The 17337-nt window shown below is 55.5% G+C and overlaps 2 protein-coding genes across 2 annotated transcripts in view; both read right to left on the reverse strand.

Moving 5' to 3' along the window:
- Positions 1 to 192: 192 nt before the first annotated feature.
- Positions 193 to 3695, reverse strand: SLC22A31 (solute carrier family 22 member 31). The gene is made up of 9 exons (XM_027719770.2): positions 3348 to 3695; positions 2700 to 2803; positions 2470 to 2624; positions 2061 to 2229; positions 1658 to 1779; positions 1437 to 1545; positions 1141 to 1355; positions 915 to 1026; positions 193 to 829 (listed from the first exon to the last, which is right to left on the reverse strand). The coding sequence occupies exons 1-9, from the start codon at positions 3693 to 3695 to the stop codon at positions 481 to 483; spliced, it is 1683 nt and encodes a 560-aa protein (XP_027575571.2). The 3' UTR covers positions 193 to 480.
- A 2557-nt stretch (positions 3696 to 6252) lies between these two features.
- ANKRD11 (ankyrin repeat domain 11) overlaps positions 6253 to 17337 on the reverse strand; it is a 33670-nt gene continuing 22585 nt past the window's right edge. Inside the window, exons 7-11 of the mRNA XM_027719763.2 lie at positions 10384 to 17111; positions 9194 to 9292; positions 8960 to 9103; positions 8272 to 8364; positions 6253 to 7473 (exon numbers count right to left, since the gene is read on the reverse strand). Of these exons, the coding sequence (XP_027575564.2) occupies positions 7288 to 7473; positions 8272 to 8364; positions 8960 to 9103; positions 9194 to 9292; positions 10384 to 17111 (7250 nt within the window). The 3' untranslated portion in view covers positions 6253 to 7287. The remainder of the gene's footprint in view (positions 7474 to 8271; positions 8365 to 8959; positions 9104 to 9193; positions 9293 to 10383; positions 17112 to 17337) is intronic.

Consider the following 17337-nt stretch of genomic DNA (forward strand, 5'->3'; position numbering starts at 1 on the left):
GATGCAGCAGCTTTGTATACAGACACGCACAAGACACCCACCCGGAGAGGCTTTGCGAGAGGCCTCCGCGCAGGGGGGTCCACACCTGCACCCCCCCCAGACCCCAGCCCAGCAAACCCAGGCAGCCCCGGGAGGGGACACCCTGGGGCAGCCCCACAGAGCTGGGGAGGGGGGTGAGGAGTCACGCCATAATAAAGAGCAGGGGCCAGTGGTGGGGGGGTGGTGTCCCCCCCCCCCCACTGATGGCCCATAGACACAAGGCACTTTTATTGGGAGCCAGCAGCACCCATCAGGGGGGCATCACCCCCACCCCAGGGCTCCCAGCACCGGTCCTCCTGGGGCAGGATCTGGCCCTGCTGCGGGAGGGTGTGCTGCTCTCCCAACCCACCCAACGCACGTCCTGGGGCTCCCTGTCATCCCCGTGAGCACGCACGGATGGGCGTCCCAGCAGTGGGGAGACCCCCAGGGATCGGGGTACAGCTACATCTCATGAGGAGTGTCCAGGGAGCCCAGCATCCTCTTGGTGGAGGCAGCGAGGTGGGAATAGTCGTGGGGGATGCCATGGGAGGAGAGCAGGGGCAGGTGGTCCTCGCAGGGGGGTCGGCGGAAGAGGGGGGGCCGGCGCTGGTTCTCACCGTCCTGCAGGGACTGGGGCAGGTTGCGGCCCTGGCTCTCAGGCAGCAACATGATGCTGAGCACGGCCAGGATGGCGAAGGAGGCGAACACCACGTGGTGCAGGAAGAAGCCACGGCTGTTGGGGATGGCGGTGATGGGCGCTGCCGCCTTGCCCACGAAACTGGCCCCCACGACCAGGCCCAGCCCGGCGCCCCTGCGGGGGGAACACACTCAGAGGGGGCCCTGCCCCTGTACCCCCAACCAAGGGTAGCACAGGAGGGGGGCGGCTCCCCCCTTACCTGACCACAGTGGGGAGAACCTCACTGGCAAAGAAGATGCTGAGCATGGTGACAGCATGGGAGGCAGCTGTGCCCACCACAGAAAGGGTCAGGACAATGAGCTCCAGCAGGTCTGGGAGGGGGTGAAGCACCATCAGGGGTCAAATCCCGCACCCACCCCTCTCAGACATGCAGTTTCCTCCCCAGTTGGGGGCTGCATCCCTGGGGGTCCCCTGAGGGTTCTTACACTGGGTGAGGGCCAGCAGCAGGAGGGAGGAAATGCCCGTGAGGACGGTGCAGAGGAGGAGGATGGCGCGGCGTCCGAAGCGCTCGGCTGTCAGGCACACGAAGAGGCAGGCGGCCACCTCGGTGCCCACCAGCACCAAGTAGGAGGAGAAGAAGTGGGGCAGGTGGGGGGCCAGGTTGCGAGTGAAGCAGTGGCGGATGCCGGAGCCGATGAACCTGTGGGAGAGCGGCGTCAGGGGGCCACAAGTGAGACCCCCCACCCCAGCAGCACCCTCACAGTATCCCCCTCATGCTCACGCCGCGAAGCCGAGGATGACGCCGTTCTTCCAGATGACTCTGGTGCTGAAGATCTCACAGACGGCGTGGTACCGGGGCTGTGGGGATCCCTCGGACAAGGCCTCCAGCTCTGCTGGGAGAAGGGATCCCAGGATAGAGTCGGCACTGCCCCACCACCCTCAGCACCATGGCTGTGGGGAGGGGTCCCAGTGTTCCATCACCCTTGGAGTTCCCCCACACACCCGTGAGGAGGCTGTCCTGGGGCCAGTTGTCCTCAGCCAGCGCCTGTAGGGTCTTCCTGGCCCTCTCCAGTTGCTGCGTGGCCAGCAGCCAGCGTGCTGACTCCAGCAGCAGTGCTGGGCACCTGGGGCATGAGTGTCAGGTCACAGAGCTCCCCAGGGGCCTGGCCCCCTCCAGCACTGACCCTCCCATCCGGCTTCAAAGCAACACTGCCCAGAAACCCTCAACTTCAAACCTGAGCAAACATTTACCCAGGGTGGAAGGGTTCCCACTCCCCTGGAGAGTCCTGGGCAGCCTTTGATCCCTCCTGTGGCCCTGGACAGGGTGTGCCTGGCTGGGAACAGCTTGGCAACAGCACCAGGCACAACCCAGCCCCGCACAACCCCCTGTCCAGGGGCTCCTTACCACCAGCAGGCAGCCAGCAGAGCCAGGATCATGGTGACGGCGCCCTGCAGCACCCGCCAATCCCGGCACAGCAGGGCCAGCCCTGGCAGCAGCAGCTCCCCAGCGATCCAGAAGACTCCAGCCACCATCGTCACCCCCAGTCGGTGGGGGGGCTCACACAGCTCCAGCCCTGGCAGGAGGTGAAGAGTGCACTGTGGGTGCCATTGACACAGGACATCCTGCACCCTGGAGAATCATCCCAGAGCATCCTGCATCCCAGTGCATCCTGCACCATGCAGCATCCTGCATCCTGGAGCATCCTATACCCTGGAGCATTTTGCACCCCAAAGCATCCTGTATCCCAGAGCATCCTGCACCTCAGAGCATCCTCAATCCCCACACCCCTGTGGACCCTCCCAATCACACTCACGGGCCACGTAGAGAGCGAGGAAGGCTCCTGCCAGTGCTGCCCCGAAGAGCAGCCGAGCCACCAGGACCATGAGAAAGTTCAAGGCCAGTGCCACGGCGAGGCCCACGGGCACTGCCAACGCCAGGGACAGCAGGAAGGTGGGACGGCGGCCAAACCTACCAGGGACAGGCTGTGAGTAGGGCTGGGCATGGCATCCCCTGCCCAGGGGGCCACACGGGCACCCCCGTTACCTGTCACAGGCCAGGCCGGCGGTGACGCTGCCCAGTGTCCAGCCCAACAGGTGTGTGGTCTGCTCCAGGGGCACCTTCCAGCGTGAGGCACACACCAGGTCCCACTGTGGGGGGACACAATGGAGGGCTGTCAGCATGGGGGGTTCAGCAGGCCCCCCCTATTGCTGCTGACAGGGCTGGGAAAGATGGGGGGGGTCTCCTGACCAACCCCCACCCAACAAGTAGAAATGTGGGGATGTGCCAGGATGGTGCTGAAGGTCCTTAGAGCCCTCTCCCCTGGACACCCTCCAACCCCTCAGCAACTTTCCTCCAGGGCTCCCCCACCTACCCCAAATCCCTTTCCATGGGGTCTCCCACCTTCTCCTCCCAGGACCCCTCTCTCTTCCCAGGATCCCTGCTTCCCCCTCCAAGCAAACTCCCTCTCCCCCACATCCCAGGACATCCCCGGTGTTCTCCCAGCATATCCAGGGCTTTCCCGTGGGATCCTTACGGGGGTTCCCAACTTGCTCCAGGGGTTGGGACCTCCAGCTTGTTCGCTCCAAACTCCCCCCATAGCCTTCCGCCCCACCCCACCCTCCTGTACCACGGGACCCCCCACCCCCGGGGCTCCTTGAACTCCCCTGAGACCCCCCCGCCCCTGTCCCCCACCTGTGTGACGAGGTTGGCGCGGAGGCCGGCGGCGGGCAGGGCGTAGTGCCATCCGCGGGTGCAGGGCCCGGTGCCATTGGGGCGGGGGGTGCCGGGGGTGCCGGGGGTGTAGCGGTACAGCTGGCAGGGGCTCCAGCCGCCGCGGAGGCGCGGGACGGCGGCGCGGAGCAGCGCGGGGCCCCCGAGCCGGCGGAGCGGCGGCGGCAGCAGCGCGGCGTCGGGGCGGCAGCGGTGCGGGGGCTCCGCGCCCAGCGCCCACCCCAGCGCCCACCCGAGCGCCAGCGCCGCGCACGGCGCCCACCCCCCCGCCGCCCGCCGGCCCCGCGGCCGCGACCCCCCGAGCGCCATCGCCGCGATCGCGCCCGCGCTCGGCGAGGGCAGGTGGGGGCGGCACCGGGCGGGCCCGCCCCGCGGCACCGCCCCGACGGGGCCCCCCCGGCTCTGACACCCCCCCTTCCCCAGTACCGGTTCAGGTCCCCCCCCCAACTCAGTTCAGCACCCCCAAAGCCCGGTTCGCGCCCCCCAACACGGGGATCAGACCTGGTTTGCACCCCCCGCCCAAGCCCGGTTTGTCTCCCCAGCCCGGTTCACACACCCCAGGCCCGGTTCAGCCGCTCTTCGAGCCGGCTCGCCCCCCTCAGTCCCAATTTGCCCCTCGCCAAGCCCAGTTCACACACCCCACTCCCGGTTCGTGCCCTGCAACACCGGGCTCAGCCCACCTAACTCCAGCTGTTTGCCACCCCAAACCCAGTTCATCCAGTCTGTTTGATCACCCCCTCCGCCTCTCTGTTCATCCCCTCTCCAGCCCGTTTCAGTCCTCCCAGCCCAAGTTTCCTCCCCCCAACACTGGGTTCAATACCTCCAGCCCCGTTCACACCCCAGCCCGGTTTGCCCCCATCCCAAGACTGGAACCCATTTTGGCTCCCCAAGGCCCCTTCACCCTCAACCCCGGCTCGGTTCCCTCAACCCAATTCACCCCCCCTGCCCCTTTTTGCCCCCCCTCCAAGCCCCAGTTCACCCCCCAGCCCCAGCTCAGCCCCCCTTCCTCCACGGTGTTCCAAACTAAGGCACCCTCTCGGTACTGGGGGACCCGCAGACCAGCTGGTGTTGGGAGTGCTGAGGTGCAGCCGAGGGTGCCAGGACCCATCTGTGAACACCCACAAATGCACCGGGTCCCCCTAAACCTCAAAAGGGGCCAGTGGGATCTGTGACCCTTCCCCAGGAAGGGAACTGGTGGGCACCCAGTGCCACATTACCTTGTGGGAAGAGCCAATGGAGCAGCCGAGCTGCAAATAGAGGGGTTTTTTCCCCTCTTCTTTTTAAAATTTACTCACAGACATGATTTCTGGGGGCAGCAGCATCACTCGGGTGCTCAGCTCCGGACCTGCAGCGGTGAAAAAGATTCCATCCACAAAATTACATCAAAAATCACATCGAAAATCACATTGAGAAATTGCACCTACAAAGTCACACTGAAAGAATCACATTAAAAAAAAAAAATCACATCTGCATTTCTTTGCCTCCCTCCACGGGATCTGCACCCATGGACCCGGCTGGAAGTAACAGTGCCGGGAGGAAAACTGACCCTGGAGACTCCCAAGGCCACCAGTACCTTGGTCAGATGAGCCCACGGGACTTTCCTGCTTTACACACTGATAAAAGGCCTCTCTGTGCCTACAGAGATGAATTTAACAAAATAAAGAGCAGGGTTGGAAATTAATTAATGTATTTGTGGCTGCTTTCTTGAAGCCCCTGACACAGAAGCAGCCCCCAGTCCCAGTGCACTAGTCGCCCACCCTGACCCCACAGCCCAGGGCAAGGATGGGGGGAAAAATCCCTCTGGCTGTAGGTGGGACATGGCACTGCCCATCCTGCTGCAGCTGCAATGAGTGGTCCTGCTGTGGTGATCCCTGATCCTGGTGCCAGCAGTGCCAAGGCAGGAGTTGGGGGTTGGGGAGGGGAAGGAGGGACCCCCCTTGAGACGTGTTGGAGTGAAACCCTCAAGGTCCCCATGCTCAGACCACGGAAAATTCCACAGCTGGCTGCAAAGCCGGTGGGAGCGCAAGTGGGGAACCGGGTTGGGGGCTGAATCCAGAGCCCCCCCCTAGTCCCCTCAGCATGGCCTCACCAGCAGAGGAAGAGGAGCCAAAAGGCATTTGGAATATCTTTGTTTCCCAAAGTGGCAGCTGAGACACTGAACCAGCACAAGCAGCCAGGAAAATCCAACAGAAGAAGCTGGAGAACTCAGAGCTGGCATCAGGGGTCCACAGAGGCCACCCCTCATCCCAGCACACCAGCCTGGGGACAGCAGTTGTGGGCAGCTGCCCATTGGGAAAGGTTGGGCAGCAGGTGGAAGGAAAGCACAGAAGTCTTGGATAGGCATTGACCTGCCTCCAGCTGCATCCCTGAGCTGACAGTCAACTTTGTCCCCTGCATTAAGCCCAGGCCCACCCTGGGCCTTCTCCAGACTCTGCAGCCCCAAAGAGCAGCTCCTTGGCTCACAGTCACTACAGGGGCTGTAAATTCACCAGTCTGAGCCCAAACATTCTTCATGTCACACTGTGACCCCCCAGCTGGCACATGGCACAGGGGGGGCTCCCCTCTCCCCATGGTCCTCCCCATCACAACCAGCTGAAGGGTTTCTAATCCCACTGGACACAAAGGGGCAGGGAAAGGGGAGAAAAACAATATTCAAAATCACAGAACCATGAAATGGTTTGGGTTGGAAGGGACCTCAAAACTCATCTTGTTCCAACTCCTGCCATGGGCAGGGACACCTTCCACTAGACGAGGTTGCTCCAACCTGGTCTTGAACACTTCCAGGAATGGGGCAGCCACAGCTTCTCTGGGCAACCCTTTCCTTGACAGGGAAAGTGCTGCCCAGGCTGAACTATAAATACAAAGATAATTTTAATTAATTTATTTATTTCTTTACACATAACTGAAAGTGATGTTACAGTACATAAGTTATTTACAACTGTGCAGTAATGTGTTGCAAAATAAATTATCTAGAAGGCAGCAAAAGTACATTGTTAATGTATATAAAAACTGTACAGCATTTATGGGATACAATTTTTCTTTATATGAGTATTGGCTCTGTAGTGTTTTCAAGTTATGTTCTCAGAAAGAGAAACGAAATGCCCAAGATTAAAGGAAAAAATATATAAACCACGTGGATTTTACTCCATTAAAAACACAGTTGGCAAAGTCCTTTCTCTGCGTCGCCGTCTCCCCGGCCGTGCCGCCCCGGCGGCTCCTCTGCTCGTCCCCGACGGTGGCAGCGGCTGCTGTGGGCACATCCCGGAGCCGTCCCCGCTCCGAGTCGCCGCTGCCCAACTTGGACACTGTCTTTTTGTTGCTAATTGGGGATTTTTTGTGACTTTTTTTGTTGGATTTTTTTTTTTTTTTTTTTTGTAGACATACCCATGATGGAACGAGAAACTCAAACACCCCCCCTCCCCCCACGGTTTCCTACTGCAGCTTCTCCGAGAGGAGATCCGCGCCCGGTGGAAAACAGAGAGCTGGAAATCACGGTGTTCACAAGTACATGGTTCACGTGGTTGCTGGCCCCGCTCAGCAGCTTCTGCAACACACACACGGTGTCCTTGGCCTCCTCCCTCCGCGCCCTGGCCAGTCTCAGGGCCGCTGAGTGCCCGCCGCCGGCACTGCCCGGTGCCTCCCTGCCGCAGCCGCCGGTGGGAAGGAGCTGTGCCCGGCCCGCTGCCCCGCGGAGCTGCCGTCAGTCCGGAAGCGAGGGACATGTTGTGAAGAAAGTGCAATTATTTTTTCTTATTGTTTTGTTTTCTGCCGATAGCTGCTTCCTCCTCCTCTGACCAGGGATTCATCAGCAAGCGGTAAAGGTGAATGTGAGCTCGACCGCCCGACCTCGGAGCGCTCCCGTCCTTGCCAGTGTTCAGTGATGTCTCCTGGGGTGGAACTGTCATGCCGGCAAGAGCACGAAGTCATCGTTCACGTCGACCATTGGCACATAGAACGAGGGCACCTCGTTCACACAGAGGGATTTGTGCCCTGCGGGGTCCAGCTCCTGCACCTTCAGCTGCCACTCCATTCTCTGCACCGCGTTCAAGGCAGCTGCTTCATGTTGCTGTCGCATGAGCAGGCATGTCTGGATTGGGAAAAACCAATGGGAGGTGAAGGCGGAGGGGGAGAGGGTCCTGCTGCCCGTCCCACCCAGCAAACCCAGGGGATGTGCAGCCACTGAGGTGGGCACAGCACTAAATGCAGTAAGGGATGCCACACACAGGACAGCTGGATTTGGGATGTCTGCTGAGCCCAGTTCCAGCAGGAGCTGGGGCAAACCCAGAAGCTTTGGGTTTGAAAGGCTTGGAAGTACCCCAGAACACGGACCCCACCAATAACCACTTTGGCACAGTCCCCATTGGCCCCCACAGTGACCTTCTCCCTTTGTGGGACCTGCCAATCCCTTCCGTGTCACCAGCTGCAGCACAACTGTCCCTGCTCCTTCCAATGCTAGAGTGTGGCTCTCAGAGCTTTCTGGAATCACCGCCCGGGCTCCTGACACCCTGAAGCTCTCCACAGGTTTTGGGCTCACTGCAACACATGCTCCTGGCAAAGAGCAGCCCCTGAGGGTTCAACCGACTGGGAAAGCTCCAACCAGAGGCATGAGGTGGAATCCCAGCTGAATTCAGCCCCAAGGTGAACCTGCCTCCCCTCCCCATTTTTGGAACCAGCAGAGACCACTGTGCTCCCCAAATCCCTGCAGAGGCTCCCAACGCTCTGCTGTGCCACACATGTGAGCATCCCCACCATGCAACCCTGCCCTGATCACCTCACAACACCCACTCTGTGCTGGAAACCACTAAGGCAGCTTCCAGGTTCCAGCCACAGCCGGGACCCTTCTAGAATGCCCCAGCCTGGAGCACGGGGCTCCCAGGGCTCTCACCTTCATCCGATCGTACTTGTCATCCACATCCTGCAGCCAGGAAATGAACTGTCGTGCGTTGAAACGGTCTCTGACCGATTTGTTTTCATCTCCCTAAGGAAAGGACAGCAAAAGGAATGACACGGGGGATTATTTTTGTACTTTAAGCGGTTACAGGTCTCACAGGCCACATTCAAACCCCTCCTGGGGCACACCTCAGAAATGAGGTGCCTGCAGGGATGGAGGATGGAGCATGCTGCTTCCAGCTGCTCCTGAAGCCCTTTCCAAGGATTCAGCCTTGGGTGGGGATGCATATGCCTGTGTGCACACACTCCCTGTTTTAACTTGCTTTGCAGGGAATCTGTCCATGTCAGCCCATCACAGCACCTGCACCTCCCTGTCTCCTTCAACTCATGTCAAGATCACAGCAGCACAGACACTTGGCTGGGAAATGCTGAGGGATAAAACAAAGCTCCTGGATCAATACACAGGTCACTAATAAATCCCAGGACCCTGTCCCTACCCAGGATCCCTCCCGCAGTGTAGCAGTGTCATGGCCCTCTCCCCTTCCTTCCACAGGAAAAGACCCAGGGAGTACTAAAATAAACCTTTCCAGCGTGTGAGATGATCCTGATCAGGAAGAGCAAAGGGTCCTGAGACTCACTGATAAACTTCTGAGACACTTCTCCCCACCGAGACAGGCACTGACCTGATTTTCTAGAGGCATGTTGTACACCTCAGAGTCCAGCAGCATGGTGCAGGCACTGAAGGGCACGGCCTGGTTAGCGATGGTCCTCGCTGCCCGGCAGTGAACCCTCAGGATCTCCTGCTCGCAGGAGACGATGAGCTTCTCCTGAGGAAGAGCAAAGCAGTGAGCATGGCAGCCTCAGCCTCCCCAGCAGAGGAAATTTGGGCCCCGTTCCCCAGCTGAGTGCCCCCTTACCCGCTCTATGCTGTGCTGGAGCCGCAGCTTCCCCCGGACGGCCTCCTGCTGCTTGAAGAGCTCCTTGAGCGGCTCGGCGAGCGACGGCGGTGGGGCAATCTGTGGGCACAGGGTTAGAGCCAGAGAGTCAGAGCCAGGATCACTGCTGGGAGCACAGCCTGGGGTGCTGCCAGAACCCTGAAATGCACATTGGCCATGGACTTGGGGAGGGACCGGGGGACACCCCATGGTCTGCCAAGGACAAGATCCCGCTGGTGCTCAGACCTCAGTGAGCATGAGACAATAAGGCAAAAGGTGCCCAGTGATGGGAGGAGAGTTCAGCCTCCAGAACTAGAGCCTGAACCCCTCCACGTGCCTCAGGGCAGGTTGTGCAGGTGTCCAAGCGTGTCTGACTGTTGGAGAACCACTGCCAGGAGCAGTCTGGCCTGAGTCCTGGGATGGGAGCCTGTGTACCAATCTATCCTGCACCTTCTGGGGAGCAAGGTGTTCCTCCAGCACAGCCCCAGCTGCCAACAGAGAAACAGGTTGGTCTAGGAAGTGTAGGAAGGAACAAGATGTGAACACAACGCCAGGGCCAACACCCCTGTGGCAGGAACCCACAGCCCGAGGTCCTTCGCCCTGTGCACAGCAGGGAACAGAACCTGGTGTGGTCGGTCACACTGACCCTCCTCCATCCGGATCCAGATTTACTGCCTGCAGCACTAAGATTATTGATGCACTTGTATTAGTGAGGCCATTCATCATCCCAGTAGGGAAATGCTGGTCCCAGTGCCAAGTCAAATAGCAGAGTTTGGGAAAACGAAGGCAGGAGTTAAGAGCCATCCTTTTCCTCTGTTCCAGGTTCATTATCCTGTTACTACACTGCTGTAAAAGTGGCTTAACCTTCCAGCTTCAAATCCAATGGATTCATACAAACTTTGCTCTAAAGCCTGCCCAAATCTCGGGTCCCTCAGCACAGCCCAAGGTCTTTCCCTGCAAAAATGCAGCATCTCAGGGGCTGCATTTAACACACAGCCATGGACTTTTATCCAGGCTCAGGTTTGGTGTCATATTATAAAAGCAGGTTAAAGCCACAGCTGGGACATGTAGGCATTGCAAGGGTGGTCACAGGGCATGGGGGAAAACTTGGCTGTGCCTTTTGCAGCGAGGGAGGGGACAGTCCCTGATGCTAAACAGAGAAGGTGACTCACCACTGGAATATGGAGCTTGCTTAGAGGTTTGCCATCCAACAGGTAGGAGCCTGTGTAGGTGACATACTCAGCGTAGCACTGTGGAGCTTGGGGAGTAATATAGCAGAGGATTTTCCGCTTCTCCTCGATCTTTTTCCTGATCTGGAGGTACTCGAAGTAGGGGTTGGACCTGTCACTGTGGTATGGTTCAATGTCATCCAGTTTTATCGCATCCACAATAGCTGCCAGTGTTTGCTGGATCATCTCCCTCGTCTGCTGGGTGGACGTGTTGATCTGCTGCTGCAGCTGCTGGTTGGAGCGCTGGAAGCGGCGCTTCCGCGGGTGCTGAGCCTGGGAATCTTCCTCCTCCGTGATGCGGCCTTTGGCACGTGTGACGGGTGCGGAGACGGGAGGAAATTCCTTCTCGGCTGAGGCGGCATTCTGCTTGTTTTGGTTGGCGAGCATCTGAGCCCGGTTCCTGGTAATCCGCTGAGGAATCTCTTCTATTTTGGGTGGTTTGGGAGCTTCTGCTACTGGTTTTTGTATTGGTTCCACAACTTCTGGTTGAGCGTTGCCTGGAGGTGTGTCTGCCTGGGATGATGGGGCCTGGCTCCCGCCACGGGCCGCAGCACCGTCCTGAGGAACGGCGCCCTCGCAGCTGGACAAGGGCAGGGGACAGGGCTGGGAGCTGCTCTCTGCCACCCCACCAGCAGATGACAGCTCCTCGTGCACAGCCTCCACCTCTTTGCTCTCCACCTGTGCGGACTCTGACGGGGTCTGCTGGAAAACCTGCGTTTCCAAGTCCTCCGTTCCTTTCTCCTCAGCCACGTTCAGCACCTCTGAGGCGGTTTCCTGCGCAGCCACTTCTGGTTTCTGCTCCTCTGCTGGTGGCTCCGTGTCCACGGGCAGGGCAGCCGCTGCCTGGCTGGCCGGTGGCTCCTCCGGCTCGCCAGATGCTATCACGGACGCACTGGTTTTGATGATCCCAGCGCTCGGCTCCGAAGCTGCTGCTGGGCTTTCCTCCACCGCCTCTGCCTCGGTCATCTCCGTCTCCGCAACGTCCTTAGGCTGGAGTGGCAGCTCTGGGAGCGAGAAGGGGCCAAGGTCCAAGTCATCCTCAGTGTTGGTGAAGGGATCGGGCCACGTCACCGCCTCCTCCGTATTTGCAGGTGCTGCGTTATTGTTTTCCAAATAGTTGTTTTCTGGTGCAGTGACAACTTCGGCCTGAGGTTCTGCTGGCACACACGGGGGCTCTGGAGGGATCTCTGGTGCTTCTTCTGGAAGAGGCTTGCAGTTATTGAAGAAGGTGTCTAACCTAGTAGGGGACATGTAAGGAGCCTGCTCTTCGGCATTCACTATCTCTCCAGGAACTGCTTCCTCAGCATCCTCCTTGACTTCCTCCAGCCGTGGTTCAGACACTGACAGAGGGTAAGAGATGGGAGAAACGGGGTAGGAAGTCTCTGTGGGAATGAAGGCTACCGGTGCAGGATGAATCGGTTCTAGGGAACAGAGTGGAGGTTTAGGGGACTCGGAAAACCTCTGGGGAGATTTCATCAGAAGCTCAGAGCCCATGGACCAGGGCACAGGATGCTCTGTGGGGGTACTCATCAGGCTAGGGGGAATGGTGGCGTCCGGGTTTCGGGAAGGAGGGTTATCCCAGTCTATGTTGTTTTGTTCTGGCATACCTGAACTGAAATGGTTTTCTTCGATGGGTGGTAGGTAGGTGGATTCTGGTGGCATGATGGAGGCGGTGGCTTGCTGCTCCTCCGTGGTATCCAAGGGCATGCCGAGGTCGGGGGGAAGAGCACTTTCCACCGAAGGAGCCAGCAACTCATCTCTGTGCGAAGGGGAGGATTTTGCTTGTAAACCAGAAAAAACACTTTCAGGCGACTGGGCGACCCCGCTGACAGCTCCCGGTGCACAGTGCAAAGCTTCCACTTTGGGTGAGGAAACTCCATAATCTGGGGAGTAATACCCAGGAGATAAACACTGGAACTTCTCAGCAGGAACAGAAGGAAGGGGAACTTTCTCCTCCATTAAATGCTGCACTGGAGAGTCATAATTTGATGTCGCCGGGACACTTTGCTGTCTGAAAAACTTATCTCCGACGCTGAATTCTTCTTCAGGCGCCCTTCTGATGTCCACCGAGATGGAACGATAGAGGTTTGTGGAGGGGATGGTACGAGTCGGGGTCTGACTCGGGTTCTCGGGGAGCCCGCTGGGAACGTTGGTGTATCTGTCAAAGAAGGATGGGGAGCAGGCGTTCATGGACATGGTGGAGATGGGCAGTGAGTGCTGTGAGTCTGCGCACTCGAACATCAGGTCCGTGTAGTCCTCATTGCTGCATGACGGAGTCCTGGGCGTCTGCATCACCTCCTCATAGCTTGGGCAAGAGACAACGGATGCTGGGGTTGGGACGCCCGTCGGCCGGTTCTGATCTGGCCTGGGAGATGCCGGGAGGATCTCCTTCAGCTGAGGACCCGTGATCCAGTCCTTGGAGTCTGTCCCCACGGCAGGCTGTGCCTTGTTTTCTGGTGACAGTATAGGAGTCAGTGGACCCAACTCTTTGAGTTTCTTGTCCTTGAGCTGAGTATCCAGAGACAGCGGCTTCTTTGTGGACAGATCCAGACTCCTCTTGCGCACATCTTCCGAGCTCTTAAGCTTATCCTTTAACTTGGGGTCTCCGGACCTGTGCCGCATTTTCTCCATTTGCTTCATTCTCTCTTTGTGCCTTTTATGCCGTTCCTCGATCTCCAGGTCTTTCTGGCTCAGCATCCTCTCAAAGCTGGTCATCATCAGATCACCATCTCCCAGAAGTTTCTCCCTTGGTCTGGCATCCTTCTTGCCACTGTCTTTGGAAATGGTTATTTTCTCATTCCCATTGCTTATTTTTATGGAGTCTGATTTGTCTTTGTCTTGGTTCTCCTTGAGCTTCTCCTTCAGTTTGGTTTCGCCGAATTTGAGGTTGTCCTCCTTGGATTTATCTTTAAAGGTGGTAACTTGAGGTCCATCCTTGTCTTTGAGCGTTGACTTCGGCTCATCTTTGTGATGTTTAAAGAAACCATCTGCATGTTTGTCTCTATGCTTTTCCTTTTCCTCCTTCCATTTTTCCTTGTGTTTATCCCGCTTCTTTTTCTCTTTAGCTGTGCTGATGGTGCTGGAACCATAAGTCTTTTCTTTTTCTGCCTTCTTTGACAACTCTCTTTCAGAATCATTTTTATCCTTCTTTTCAGAAAATAAGTAATCAATGCTCTTCTCTGGTTCCTCATCAGCCTCTGCTTTCATGTTGTAGGAAGAGCCAAAAGCCTCCCCATCCACAGAGAAATCTTTTTCGTAATGAGTGGAATCCTTTCTGCTGCTGGAGTCCTTGAATTCTTCTGTTTTTTCCTTTTTCTCTGTCTTCTCCTTCTTTGCTTTTTCCTTCTCGTGACTTTTCTTTGAGGAAGATGAGGAATGTCGATGTCTCTCCTTCTCCTTGAGTTTGTCCTGCAGGCAGGGTAAAGGGAGAGAGTCCTTAAACTTTTCTTCAGCAGCATCAGCAAGAGAAAGGTTTGAAGACTCAAAGAGGCTGGTCAGTCCTGGCTCTTGCCCTCTGTCTGTGAAGCTGTCAGAGGAGATCTCGCTGATCTTGTCATTGGAGTCATCCCTATAGTCATTCAGAGCCTCCTCCTCCAGTTTCTCCAGCAGGCTCTTCTCTGACTCCCCTCCTTTTGAAGACTTCTTCTCTTTGGAATGCTCTTTATCCGGTTTCTCCTTATGTTTGCTTTTCACCTTGTCGTCACTGGTGTGTTTCTTTTCAACCTTTTCTGGGAGCTTTTGCTTGTTTTTCTTCTCCTGAGTGGAATCTATGGACATCCTGTCCTTCCTGTCCTTGTACTTCTCAGTGGAGTCTTTATCTTTCTTCTCTTTGTGTTTCTCAAAGGAACTCTTCTCCTTCTTCTCCTTTCCCCCTTCTGATGTTCCTTTGTCCTTCTTCTTCTCCTTGGACTCCTTATCCTTCTGCTTCTCCGAGTGCTGCCGGTCGGAGGAGTACTTGCGGTGCTTGTCGGGGTACAGCTCCTTCTCGGCAGCCGCATCGTCCTTGTCCTGCAGACTGTCCAGGCGATGCATTTCGCCCCCAGCAGAGTCGCTCACTTTGAACCCACTCAAGCTGTAATCATCCCTCTCGTCCTCGCTCTCATCCGTGAAGATGTCGGCGATGCTGTACCAGCTCTTCTCCTTGCCTTTCTTCTCATCCTTCTTCTCGGAGAAATCCTCACGATCCGTGGAGAAGTTTTTCTCTTTCTTCTCTTTCACTTGGTCGAAAGAACTCTTCCTCTCCTTATCTTTGCTGTGAAGATCTTTGTACTTCTCCTTAGTTTCTTTCTTCTCTTTGAAGCTCTTCTCTAGTTCTTTGTCCTTCAGAATTTTCTCCGGAACAACTTTTTCATTTTTCTCCTTGTCGCCTTCTTTGGATTTTTCCTTGTATTTTTCTGGCTTCACCTTTTCTTTTTTTTCTTTATCGGGAGCATCTTTTTTCTCCTTTTCCTTCCCAGAATGGTGCCTCTCCCAACTCTCCAGGGTTTTCCCACTGAATTCAGGGTCAGACTTATCCTTGAAGAACGTTTCACAGCCATAGTCTTTGAAGTCGTCTCGATAGGGCTCCTCCTGCTTCGTCTTGGGATCTTTTCGCTCTTTGGAGCCATCAGAGGAATCTTTTCTGTCTTTGTTGGTTTCACCTGTATCTTTCTCTTTCCTCTCCTTGACAGTCTCTACAGAATCCTTCCTTTTCTTATCCTTTTCTGGCAAATAACTGGGAGTAACTTTGTGTCTGTCTGTTTGGTCCTTTTTCTTCTCGGAGCTTTTCTCCACATAGTCCCTCTCCTTTTTCTTTAGGAAAGTGTCCTTTTCGTTCCGCTTCTCGTTGTATTCCTTCTTCTCCTTTGTTTTATTTTCCTTTTTCTTGTCTTTAATTTCCTCTTTCACGGGTTCTATGATTAGTTTTGCCACGGTGTCATTTTTAATCTCCCTGAAATCTGTTACTGGAGAATCCCAGCTGTCTTCACCCTTGAAATCAAAGGATGAATCAGAGGACAAGTCCGAAAACCACCTCTCCTGCTGATCATCTGAAAGGCTGAACTTCGTGTCCTCGCTTTCGGCAAATTGGGTTTTGTTATTAAACTCATCAAACCCAGACTCATCCCTGTAAAGTTTTTCTTTTTTGCATTTTTCTTTCTCCTCCTTGAAGGATTTTTCTTTCTCTAGTTTAGAAACCTTCTCCTCCTTCAGCTCATTCTTTTTCTCAGATTTGGACTGCTTGTCCTTTGACTTCTTCTTTCTGTCCTCTTTGTGTATTCTTGGTTTCTCCTCCTTGGGAGATTTCTCCTTGACAGGTTTCTCTTTTTCTGATTTACTCAATCCTTCTCTGAAGGATTTGCTCAGGTCTTTACTACCATCTTTGATTTTTCTTAATGATTTCTCCTCTTTTGAGGATTTTCCAGTCTCATCTTTAAACAACCACTCCTTCTCCTCCACTTTACCTTTGGAGAGCTTTTCCTCCTTCTTACCATGTTCCCGTTCATGCTTTAACACTTTCAACTTGTTTTCGACTGGATTTTCTGTCTCTACTATCAAGCCTTTCTCAGGCTTTTGTTTAGAGTCCTCAAACTCAAAAGAAAATGTTTTGATTATTTTAATGTCTTGGCTGATGGGACACTGTCCCTTCTCCTTGTTTTTATGTTTGTGTTTTGTTTTATGCTTTTTAACAACCTTCCCCTCCTTGTCCAGCTTTGGAATTGCTCCATCCACATTGCTATGGAATGAATTCTTTTTCTCAGAAACAGCGTTGTGGGGGGTGTTTTTCTTTTTGTGCTCTGGTTTCTTCCTGACTGGCTTTAGTGACTCTAAGCTCGAGTCCTCGGACGAATAGTCTGACTCGCTTGTCAGCCTCGTCCTGGTGGAGTCCGATAAGGAACTGACATCTGACCAAGCGGGAGAAGATATGGTTTTCCAATTGTCCGTCCTCCAGTGCTTGGAGTGCTGTTCTGTAAGATTGGGATTATGTTTCTGGGATGCTAAACTCCCATGAGAAGAGGTTGATGAGGCAGACAGAGAGTTAAACAAGGAGGATTCCTTTAGCACTAGCCTCGAGTCCTTTACACAGCTAGAGCTCTGGAGAGAGTCTCTATCATCCTCCTCACTCTCCACGTTTTCACTCTCTGATTCAGAGGAACAAAACTTGTCATTTTTTTTGCCAAACCGAACCTCTTTGCTTTTCGTCTCCTTCTTCCGCTTCTTTTTTACTTTGCTTTTCTCCTTCGGTGCCTTGGTGCTGGTGGGCTCCCGGATCTTGCTGCTGGGCAAGATCGAGTGGGTCGAAAGGCGCAGCTTCTCCCCCGTCCCCACGGCCACGCTGGTCTCCTCCTCGTCCGAGCTGTCCGACAGGATGCGGTGGGCAGCTTTCTTTGGTGTAATTGTGTTATTTTTAGTATAAGTTTTCACTTCCATTTTGGGTATGGAAATGAAACTGTTTGCTTTAGTCTCTTTCCTGTAATCCTTTTTCAGCAAATGTTTGTCATCGACCGGCGGGACCCGGTCCTGCTCATCGTCCTCATCGAATTCATACTCGTCCTTCACTGGCGTGATGGTTTTAGGCGGCTCCTGGGCCTTGGGCTTGTGCTTCAAACCCTTCTCAAACTCTGAGTCTGTGTTATTGCCATCAACGGAGCTGGAGGGAGCAAAGGAAGGGGCATCCTCCTCTTCTGAGGTCTCTGCAGAGAGAGAAGAACAGCGTGTTAAAGGCTGTGAGAGGCTTTGGGGTCTACGACAGACATGAACCACTAAGAACAATCCTGGTACCCTTTGGCCTCACTCAGACTTTGCCAGGTTGGCAGCCAACAGCTTGGAATGCCAGGTTGGGATATGTTTTAGGAAAGAACAGCCATCCTGGCTCCAACCTGCATGGCGTGCTCCTCAAAACAACAGCCTGAGTGTATC

The sequence above is a fragment of the Pipra filicauda genome, unplaced genomic scaffold (assembly GCF_003945595.2).
Source record: "Pipra filicauda isolate LSUMZ 115617 unplaced genomic scaffold, ASM394559v2 scaffold261_size1826302_pilon, whole genome shotgun sequence".
NCBI lineage: Eukaryota > Metazoa > Chordata > Aves > Passeriformes > Pipridae > Pipra > Pipra filicauda.

What these genes read in the sequence shown, in the direction of transcription:
- SLC22A31 (XM_027719770.2), bottom strand. Translation starts at nt 3,695, where the DNA reads ATGGCGCTCGGGGGGTCGCGGCCGCGGGGCCGGCGGGCGGCGGGGGGG. An exon ending in GTCATCCTCGGCTTCGCGGC is followed by an intron (nt 1,356 to 1,436) that starts GTGAGCATGAGG and finishes GCTCTCCCACAG; the next exon opens with GTTCATCGGCTCCGGCATCC. An exon ending in GCTGCTGGCCCTCACCCAGT is followed by an intron (nt 1,027 to 1,140) that starts GTAAGAACCCTC and finishes ACCCCCTCCCAG; the next exon opens with ACCTGCTGGAGCTCATTGTC.